Here is an 11,161-nt window from a genome sequence, read left to right as displayed (position 1 = left end):
GAGCTCTGATAGGTTGGAGGACATCCTCTGTTAGTTGTCATGATTAGTGTGTAAGTCTATGGAAGACGGAAGCTAGCTGTCCTCCGGCTACACGATGGTGCTACCCTAAAGAGTGGTGTTGAGGATACTGTAGACCTTCATTGCAAAACATTGTTTTAATAAATTATTTGGTGACATGTGAATATATTTAGTATAGTTTTATCTAAAAATGACAACTTTTGAAATGTTTTATTTGTATAAAATTCCCTGAGGAGGATGGTCCTCCCCTTTCTCCTCTGAGGAGCCCCCACTGGTACCCATACCAAACATAACATGGAGTGTCTCGGAATTACATACAGAATAAATCAAAATGCTCTGAGACGAGGTTGAATGACCTGGGAATTTGTTTTCACCTGCCAGGTTGTTTCAAAGTAGAGATAAAGTATCCTACAGATTAAGAGAATAAGGAAAGGAATAAATCCTACATTTTTATACATTGTCCACAGATGGCGAGATTGGCCTTTTTTTGTAAGTGCTTATTGAATGTTTCCTGATACTGGCTACATTAATGCAGATAAATTAACCTTGAAATGTTGTATAGCCAAAAATATCTAGAGACGTAACAAGATATTTGCATATAATTTATTTATTGATATATCAAAAGTACATTTCCCCCAATGTTTTATTCTACTTCCTAAGATTTCTACAACATAGAAATACATGTATACAATCCTATGTACATACAGTGCCTTGCGAAAGTATTCGGCCCCCTTGAACTTTGCGACCTTTTGCCACATTTCAGGCTTCAAACATAAAGATATAAAACTGTATTTTTTTGCGAAGAAACAGCGTGCACAATTATTCAGCCCCTTTACTTTCAGTGCAGCAAACTCTCTCCAGAAGTTCAGTAAGGATCTCTGAATGATCCAATGTTGACCTAAATGACTAATGATGATAAATACAATCCACCTGTGTGTAATCAAGTCTCCGTATAAATGCACCTGCACTGTGATAGTCTCAGAGGTCCGTTAAAAGCGCAGAGAGCATCATGAAGAACAAGGAACACACCAGGCAGGTCCGAGATACTGTTGTGAAGAAGTTTAAAGCCGGATTTGGATACAAAAAGATTTCCCAAGCTTTAAACATCCCAAGGAGCACTGTGCAAGCGATAATATTGAAATGGAAGGAGTATCAGACCACTGCAAATCTACCAAGACCTGGCCGTCCCTCTAAACTTTCAGCTCATACAAGGAGAAGACTGATCAGAAATGCAGCCAAGAGGCCCATGATCACTCTGGATGAACTGCAGAGATCTACAGCTGAGGTGGGAGACTCTGTCCATAGGACAACAATCAGTCGTATATTGCACAAATCTGACCTTTATGGAAGAGTGGCAAGAAGAAAGCCATTTCTTAAAGATATCCATAAAAAGTGTCGTTTAAAGTTTGCCACAAGCCACCTGGGAGACACACCAAACATGTGGAAGAAGGTACTCTGGTCAGATGAAACCAAAATTGAACTTTTTGGCAACAATGCAAAACGTTATGTTTGGCGTAAAAGCAACACAGCTCATCACCCTGAACACACCATCCCCACTGTCAAACATGGTGGTGGCAGCATCATGGTTTGGGCCTGCTTTTCTTCAGCAGGGACAGGGAAGATGGTTAAAATTGATGGGAAGATGGATGGAGCGAAATACAGGACCATTCTGGAAGAAAACCTGATGGAGTCTGCAAAAGACCTGAGACTGGGATGGAGATTTGTCTTCCAACAAGACAATGATCCAAAACAACAGCAAAATCTACAATGGAATGGTTCAAAAATAAACATATCCAGGTGTTAGAATGGCCGAGTCAAAGTCCAGACCTGAATCCAATCGAGAATCTGTGGAAACTGAAAACTGCTGTTCACAAATGCTCTCCATCCAACCTCACTGAGCTCGAGCTGTTTTGCAAGGAGGAATGGGAAAAAATTTCAGTCTCTCGATGTGCAAAACTGATAGAGACATACCCCAAGCGACTTACAGCTGTAATCGCAGCAAAAGGTGGCGCTACAAAGTATTAACTTAAGGGGGCTGAATAATTTTGCACGCCCAATCTTTCAGTTTTTGATTTGTTAAAAAAGTTTGAAATATCCAATAAATGTCGTTCCACTTCATGATTGTGTCCCACTTGTTGTTGATTTTTCACAAAAAATACAGTTTTATATCTTTATGTTTGAAGCCTGAAATGTGGCAAAAGGTCGCAAAGTTCAAGGGGGCCAAATACTTTCGCAAGGCACTGTATGTGTTGTGCTGACTGATGTATAACAATCTCATCTAAAGAAGTGAATTAGAAAATGTTGAATAACAGTCTGGTACCAAAGAACATGTGAAAATTTGCCATAAGTAAAGCTGCATGTCTGTCATGACTTAACACCTTTGTTTCCCCTCTAAAACAAGTGAAAAAAATGAAGCAATCAAACAAAGAAAAAACTATTGCTGCAGGATTTGAAATGTATAAGTATTTTCTGCCTTCAAAAACACAAGGCAACATATGAGTAACACATATAGTGATGACTTGGCCCTTTTGAGGAAGCAGCTTTCATACATTTAAAAATATATATTTTGCAAGAAATTATCCAGCTCCTTTGCTAATATTTGTTTTCATGAATTTTTACATTATAGCCAATTTTGACTTTGTGCCTGTGGTAACTAGTGACAACCACCTTTAAAAAATGATATCTCTAAATGTAAAACATACTACCTAAAAAAAAACACAAACATAAACCTATATATTTAAAGTGCCTCCTAAACATGACTGACATCGGGTAAAGAGGACAGGCTATCAGCTGATCATTGTGTTGATGATTGATGTAAATCTGATAGTTAACTAGCATTTTTTTTGTGATTAGCTTCAATGCTCTTAAATCATAACTTCATAATATACTATAATATTCATACTCTTCTAATTCATGCTATAGTAAGTATATGGTTGGTTGGCTGGTGGCTTGTGTGGATATTTTAGTATATGGTGGTTAGCTAAAGTCTAGACTACCTGTGTTGCTGCTGCCCTGACACACATGTGCAACACCTGACTGATGAAGGGATTGAGTTGGGTCAGAGGGTTGTAAGAGCCTGAATGCAGCTGCTCCTCTCTATGTCTTCTGCCTCTCTGCTGCTCGAAGGCTATGTAGGCCAAACCAAATATTGATGATGATGTAGATCAAATGTTATGCTGCTGTGGCAGTACTGTTGATATTTAAACTAGGTAGCTTGCTACACAGACTCGACCGGTGCCTGCATTTCAAGCCATGCATGTTTGGATACCAGGCACACGCAAGCTCTGTACAGGGCAGACCAATGGGATGGGGGGTTGGGGGTGGTGAACTTGACAACTTTACGATGACTTGTGGGTTTAGAACAACAACAAAAGGGTGCTCGGGCACAGGTAGACCCCTATCTGTGCATGTGGCTGGCTCACGCCATGACAGAGTGGGTGTTCTCACTCTCTGCTGAGCTTAAGGACCTAGTGGGCCTCCATGTTTTCCTCTGTCCTCCCCATTCCTTCATCCCTGGATAGAACCTCTGTCCCAGCAGCCCCTTACACATTCTGGTCAGCTCCCTCCTAAACTTCACCCCCACAAAGCCGTACAGCAGCGGGTTCAGGGCACAGTGTGACAGGCCCATGCTCTCAGACACCAGGATCCCTATATCCACCGTGCGGTCAAACTGGCAGCCTCCACTAATCACGCCCAGCTTCTTCAGGCTTTCGGCCAATTGGAAGGAGTTGTAGGGCGCCCAGCAGAGCACAAACATGGACACCAGGGAGACGATGAGGTGAAGGGACTTCCTCTTCTGGCGGCGCGAGGCGTTGCAAAGCGACCGGAAGATACGGACGTAGCAGTAGAGCATGACCAGCAGGGGCAGCCCAAAACCCAGAACCAAGTTGACTAGCGGCATCCCCACCTGCCACTGCACTGAGGGGTACACCGTCTGGCACACCAGCAGGCCCTGATGATCCCCCGAGCGCCCCACTTCCACCTTCACCACTTGTCTAAAGGTGATGTCCACCCCACTCAGGCCCAAGCACACTGTCCAGATCAGGGTGCAGGCAATCTGTGCATGGCAGGTGTTGCGTTTCCAGCCGGTGCTGATGGCATGGACAATGGCCAGGTAGCGGTCGAAGCTGATGCAGGCAAGGAACAAGATGCCGCTGTAGCGGTTCAGAGAGAACAGGGCTCCGGAAATCTTGCAGGCGGCCATGCCGAACACCCACTGGTGGGCCCACTGGACGGCGAACAGGGGCAGCGTGAGGGCCAGCAGGAGGTCGGACACGGCCAGGTGGAGCAGGAAGGTGTCGGTGAGGGAGAAGGAGCAGGTCCCACCTGTCTGAGAGGTGCGGTAGCGCATCAGCACACACAGCACCAGGATGTTACCCACCAGCGCCAGCACAAACACCAGGCTATAGACCACAGGGGAGTAGCTCCGGGTGAAGTCCATGATGCCATCCTGGTTGCAGGGCACGCCACTGGATTGGCTACTGCCTGTTTCTGGTGAATAGTTGTAGCTGTCTTCATATATCTGGAGACATAGGAGAGGAAAAGAGAGTGAGAGGAAGGAAAATTAGCTAAATACAACAATGTTCTGGGTCCGTATGCATGAAGCATTCCCCCTGCCCAAATAATCTTTTTCATTATGATCTAAAAGGTCAAACTGATCCTAGATCAGCACTGCTACTCCGAGACCCTTTATGGATACAGGCCCTGGATTCTCCTCATAGGACAGAACACATTTGTATCTCTGACTAAACTCAAGATGATGCAGTGCTAAATTCATACAGATGTGTGTACCTGTTACAGATCTTAATTTGACCTATATAGTCACAGCTAAATAGTCCTGAAGCGACCTGATATGAACATTTAGTCCATAATATTGCTTGATCAGTGGTTAGGCTATTAGCTGGACAAAAGTAGTCTCCATGAAAAGTAATGTTAATATAACCGTGTGTTAGTGTACGTTTTCAGTGAATTTATGTAAATTCCAAAGCTTATCTGCATTTCCTGTGGTGCGGGAAAATTCTCAGCAACAAAAGCATGATCAAATTAAGATCCTACACTAGTAGCTTCTATGATTTTGAACAATATTTTAAATGGCCTCAGACTCTCTAATCATTGTTTTAAAATTAAAGTATTAATGTACAGATTGTTATTCATTGTCATATTTTCTTTTATTCTGTTATTTTCTTGACTAACCATGTTGTTGTAAAATATAATTTCTTATTTGACTTATTTGGCTAATACTTTTTTGTCTGCTAGTCCCAATTATGAATTGCACCATCTATTCCTCTTGAAGTCATAAAGAACTACATTTATTAGTATGTGGCATAACAACACCGTTACTCACATAGTAATCTGCGGTTGCCTTGACGTTATCCATTGTTACCAATGAAACAGCGGAACACCTGAGACACCTTCAGACTCAGGACACTCTTCTCGTAGTCTCACCCGCGTTCCTCTCTTCTTTTGCCACTCTTAACCAACTAAAAAGGAGAAGTTAGCAATTCAGGAACCGAATCCTCTCATATTTTAGCCCAAGCACATCTATTCAAAGACAGCTGTTAGGAACCGGTGACTGTGTCCAATGGGGATTGTGAAATATCGAAGAGACAGACAGAGAAATGTTTTTCTAGTTATGCACTGTCTCTAGCTGTTATTCCTGGCTTATATTAGCAATATGTAGTACATTGCACATGTACAGTACATACAGTTCATACGGAAAGTATTCAGACCCCGTAACTTTTTAAACATTTTGTTAAGTTACAGTCTTGTTCTAAAGCAATCTACACACAATAACCCATAATGACAAAGCAAAACAGGTTTTTAGAAATGTTTGCAAATGTATCCAAAATAACAAACAGAAATACCTATAAGTATAAGTATTCAGACCCTTTTCTATGAGATCATCCTTGAGATGTTTCTACAACTTGATTGGAGTCCACCTGCGGTAAATTCAATTGATTGGACATGATTTGGAAAGGCACACACAGATCTGTATAAGGTCCCACAGTTGGCAGTGCATGTCAGAGCAAAATCCAAGCCATGAGGTCGAAGGAATTGTCCATAGAGCTCGGAGACAGGATCGTATCGAGGCACAGATCTGGGGAAGGGTACCAAAACATTTCTGCAGCATTGAAGGTCCCCAAGAACACAGTGGCCTCCACCAAACTTCTTCCACCTAGACTCTTCCTAGAGCTGGCCGATCAGGCCAAACTGAGCAATTGGGGGAGAAGGGCCTTGTTCAGGGAGGTGACCAAGAACCCGATGGTCACTCTGACAAAGCTCCAGAGTTCCTCTGTGGAGATTGGAGAACCTTCCAGAAGGACAACCATTTCTGCAGCACTCCACCAATCAGGCCTTTATGGTAGTGGCCTGACAGAAGCCACTCTTAAGTAAAAGGTACATGACAGCCCGCTTAGAGTTTGCCAAATAGCATCTAAAGGAATCAGACCAAGAGAAAGAAGATTCTCTGGTCTGATGAAACCAAGATTGAACTCTTTGGCCTGAATACCATGTGTCACGTCTGGAGGATACCTGTCACCATCCCTACGGTGAAGCATGGTGGTGGCAGATTCATGCTGTGGGGATATTTTTCAGCGGCATGAACTGGGAGACTAGTCAGGATTGAGTGAAAGATGAATGGAGCAAAGTACAAGGAGATCCTTGATGAAAACCTGGTCCAGTGCTCTCAGGACCACAGACTGGGGCGAAGGTTTACCTTCCAACAGGACAATGACCCTAAGCAAATAGCCAGGACAATGCAGGAGTGGCTTTAGGACAAGTCTCTGAATGTCCTTGAGTGGCCCAGCCAGAGCCCAGACTTAAACCTGATCGAACATCTCTGGACAGACCTGAAAATAGTTGTGCAGCGACGCTCCCCATCCAACCTGACAGAGGCTGTAATCACTGCCAAAGGTGCTTCTACAAAGTACTGAGTAAAGGGTCTGAATCCTTATGTGAAGGTGATATATATATATACATACAGTGGGGCAAAAAGGTATTTTTCAGCCACCAATTGTGGTTCTCCCACTTAAAAATATGAGAGGCCTGTAATTTTCATCATAGGTACACTTCAACTATGACAGACAAAATGACAACAACAAAAAAATCCAGAAAATTACATTGTAGGATTTTGAATGAATTTATTTGCTTTGTAATTATGGGGTAATGTGTATAGATTGATGAGGGGAAAAAACTATGTAATCCATTTTAGAATAAGGCTGTAACGTTACAAAATGTAGAAAAAATCAAGGGGACTGAATACTTTCTGTATGCACTGTATGTTTTATGTGCAGTGTAGTAGCCTACATTCGAAGACAAAACACACACAAAACACAGAGTAAAAGTGTATTCAGACAGTAGTTTTGGAATTGTTAGTTAGATTACTTGTTGGTTATCACTGCATTGTCGGAACTAGAAGCACAAGCATTTCGCTACACTCGCATTTAACATCTGCTAACCATGTGTATGTGACAAATAAAATTTGATTTGATTTGATTCAAATGTCTATGCGTGTAATAGATGCAGAGACAGATATACAAATCTCTGACTTCTTGTCAGTCTAATTGAGTACAGAAAGACTGAATGTCTGTCACTTTCTGACCTTAGTTCCTTTTTTATGCCTCTGTTTTAGTTTGGTCAGGGTGTGAGTTGGGGTGGGCATTCTATGTTTTGTAGTCTAGGTTTTGTATTTCTATGTGTTTGGCCTGGTATGGTTCCCAATCAGAGGCAGCTAGCAATCATTGTCTCTGAGAACCATACGTAGGTAGCCTGTTCCCACCTGTGTTTGTGGGTCGTTGTTTTCTGTCTTTGTGTGTCTGCACCACGGTTTTGTTTGTTCCACTTTGTTGTTTTTTGTTCTAGTGTTCAGCTTCTTTATTAAATCTACCATGAACATGTACCACGCTGCACCTTGGTCCTCTTCACCTTCTTCAACCTATGACAGCCGTTACAATGTCTGATACACGTTCCCATAATATTGGGAAATGTTTTGAACTTGCCCCATCTGGGGAAGTGAAATCTGTGTTTTTCAGGAGTTATTCAGGAGTCTGTACTGTGTGTTTCGACCCTGTTTATTGTGACTAAAACCAGATAAACATTTGCATTGTTTGTGGATATGAATCTGTTGACTGGATACAATCAGACATGCTTTGATTTCTGTAAGCATTTGTCTGAGCTCACATTGATATCCAGTTATTTCTAAACCTTGCGGCAGTGCGGATTAGTCTCCGATACAGTCTCCAAGAGCATGACAATCATTCTAAAGATATTCCCCACTGTGGAACCGTTGCAAAAACAGGATAGTGAAAAATACAGTGTCTAGCATAGAACAAACTGTTAGTCTTTACACATAACTTAATGCAAAGATGTTGTATTATATCATTACTGATGTAAAAGCCTCTTACCTGCTGTCGGAGTGTTGACGTGTTGGGGACCTGGATCCCAGAGGAGATTGAGCAGGTTTGATATCACTTGCAGTTAGGTGAGGAAGAAAATGTACCTCTGTTTCAGGTCACAGAGTTACCTCTGATGTGGTTTCACACTGTGTCACCCATGCAACGCCCCAGGGAACTGGAAAAGATCAGCTACTTATACGATTTACTGGTTTACTCACTATTTCCTTTAAACATAGATACTGCATGTAAATCTGTTATCTAGAATCTGGCCTTATTCAGATGGCGAGATCGTAAATAGTCATAAAGCAACTATTATCCAGCGGCAAGGAAATGTTCATTTTTTCTGTCCACAACTACACCATGTAGTGAGCATCAGTGTGAAGAAAATGTCACACCTTATTTATTGATTTATTTGACCACTGCTGGGGTATCAAAGCAGCACGTCACCATGTGTAACAACAACCTCTAACTGAGGGTAACGTTCTCAATCCACATAGATACTTTTTTGTGCAATTCAGTTTATTCAGATGTGGATGGATGTCATGCGTGTTCAAGTAAATGACGTTAGGTGGTGGAGCTGTCAGGTCTTCTTTATTCACTTGCCTAAAGAATAAAGACGCTACAAGGTTTTTACTCTGGGTTGTGAGGTCAATATTACAAGGGGGGGTATGTAGAGGCACTGAACAGGAGCACAAATGGAAGAAGCAAAAGTCTGAAAATACATGCAATACTTTTGCTCTTAATCTTAATAAAACTCATTACATAGCATACACAACATTAAAACTTGTTCAAAGACAAGGCTGAATTTGTGCAGAGACAAGGCTGAATTTGAGAGGGACATTACAGCATGTTGAGGTAGTTACTGTTTGGAGTGGTGGCTTATACTATTATTGTGCAACTTCCGAGCTGCTGTTTCCTTCCTCTACACTCTGTGACTCACAGGGCTGTATGAGAGGTGTAATGTTAGTCAATGGAAAAAAGCAACAGATTGTTGGGCATTGAGAGTAAGACCATGTACAAAGTATGTTTTGGTAAACTATTCAAGGTATATTGGGAAATAACTTTCTCATTATATTAGTGGGTAATTCGTTGGTGTTATTAGTCATAAGTAAAGTTTTTAAAGGGGATTATGCAAATCTTGTTTGAAAATCTTTAAAGCTCTCAGACTGGGCGTTTCTTTTCTATCCAATTGAGGGAAACCTTTTCACTTGATCTTGTAGTCTATCAAAATAGACTACTATTTGTTTCAGGAAACCAACCAGAAAGCAACTACATTGCACACACAAGAGTGTAAGATTTCACAATTTCATGGAGAAAGACAAAAAAGTCACTGCAAACTTCCAGTCGAATGCACAATTCCAGTCAATTCCAGTCAGTTCCAGTCAGTCGACCTTTATCAGAGCATATCTCCACAAACAGTAGTGAGACGGATAAGGCCACACAGAGAGCCTTTTAGCGAAAATATATTTAGAATGAGTCAGAGGGAGAATGAAAGAGGCCACCGCATGCTCCTGCTCTAATTGGTTTCAGTGACGGGCGACAAAAACTCATCTCAGAAAAGCCCTCACAGACGTTGCACAGCTGAGTTCTCATTTATCATCCTATTGAAAGGGTAGTACTATGAGCTGTGCACAGAGCCATGCACAGACCTTTCACGTGCTCAAAATGAAAAAAAGGGCACTCCCCCCTTATTTTAAAGAAAATCTACTTACATTTTTAATTTTAGAATAGAACTGATTATTTCTGCAACAACACCCTCACTTACAATCACTAATCGTAAGCAAGCTAGTTACAGTTATGGCAGAGGGAAGATATTTCGGGTGGGGGTGTAGAATCTTTTCTCCCCACACTGCTGACGACTATTTTTGTCTGCTCATATAGAAGTAATAAAGGCCCAGTGTACTAATTTGGTGCGATTAAAACAATTATATATATATATTATTCTGATTAATCAAGGGGTGCTGTAGCACCTTCAGCACCTCTACTTCCAGCTGCTATGGTTACAGTGCCTCCCAAAGACACGATTGACATCAGGAAAAGAGGGTAGGCTATAAGCTGGTCATTGATGTTAATGATTGATTTGAATCTGCTAGTTAGCTAGCTCAATATTATTTTACTGATTGTGATTTATCTTCAATGCTCACTAAAGTCATACTATAGCCTAATACTCATAATCTTCTAACTCATGGTATATGGCTGGCTGGCTAGTGGCTTGTGTGGATATTTTAGTAAATGGTGGTTAGCTAGAGTCTAGACTACCTTCTTCAGTGCTTAATTTATTAATTGGGAGGTGCCGGAACAAAAAGTGAAGCGAGATGGGGGTGACCTGGGGTGCTCTGAGGTACCTTTATAATAAAACATTGCATGCATGTCATTGCATTTGCGTGTTGGCATGGAGAGGTAGAGTAGAGGCACTTACAGGAGTTGCACACATGGGGACTATTTTTAGTAGCCTAGGGCCCAGGAAAAATAGCCTTACATAAACACACTTCATGCAATTCTAATTTAAATGACTGGAAATCTTTCCAAATCTTTTTTCATACCAAATGATTGAAATGACAGGTTACTTTGACACTGACAAATCTGAGCTCAATAAAAACGACCTCACCTTGAATCCGTTAATAGCCAGGGTTGGGTAGGTTACTTTCTAAATCTAATCCATTACAGTTATTACTTACCTGTCCAAAATTGTAATCAGTAACGTAACTTTTGACCTACCCCAAACTCAGTAACATAATTTGAGTAATAAT

General features: G+C 41.5%; 1 protein-coding gene across 1 annotated transcript; it reads right to left on the bottom strand.

Annotated features, from left to right (window-relative positions):
* Nucleotides 1-2,149: 2,149 nt before the first annotated feature.
* On the bottom strand, nucleotides 2,150-8,533 carry LOC124005854 (C-X-C chemokine receptor type 3-2-like). The gene is made up of 3 exons (XM_046315480.1): nucleotides 8,421-8,533; nucleotides 5,363-5,498; nucleotides 2,150-4,540 (listed from the first exon to the last, which is right to left on the bottom strand). Exons 2-3 carry the CDS (start codon nucleotides 5,393-5,395, stop codon nucleotides 3,437-3,439), a joined length of 1,137 nt encoding a protein of 378 aa, XP_046171436.1. The 5' UTR covers nucleotides 5,396-5,498; nucleotides 8,421-8,533; the 3' UTR covers nucleotides 2,150-3,436.
* Nucleotides 8,534-11,161: the final 2,628 nt, after the last annotated feature.

This window comes from Oncorhynchus gorbuscha, linkage group LG19, assembly GCF_021184085.1.
Source record: "Oncorhynchus gorbuscha isolate QuinsamMale2020 ecotype Even-year linkage group LG19, OgorEven_v1.0, whole genome shotgun sequence".
NCBI classification, from domain to species: domain Eukaryota; kingdom Metazoa; phylum Chordata; class Actinopteri; order Salmoniformes; family Salmonidae; genus Oncorhynchus; species Oncorhynchus gorbuscha.
The sequence above is the reverse complement of the archived record's forward strand: the minus strand, read 5'-3'. Positions and strand labels throughout refer to the sequence as shown.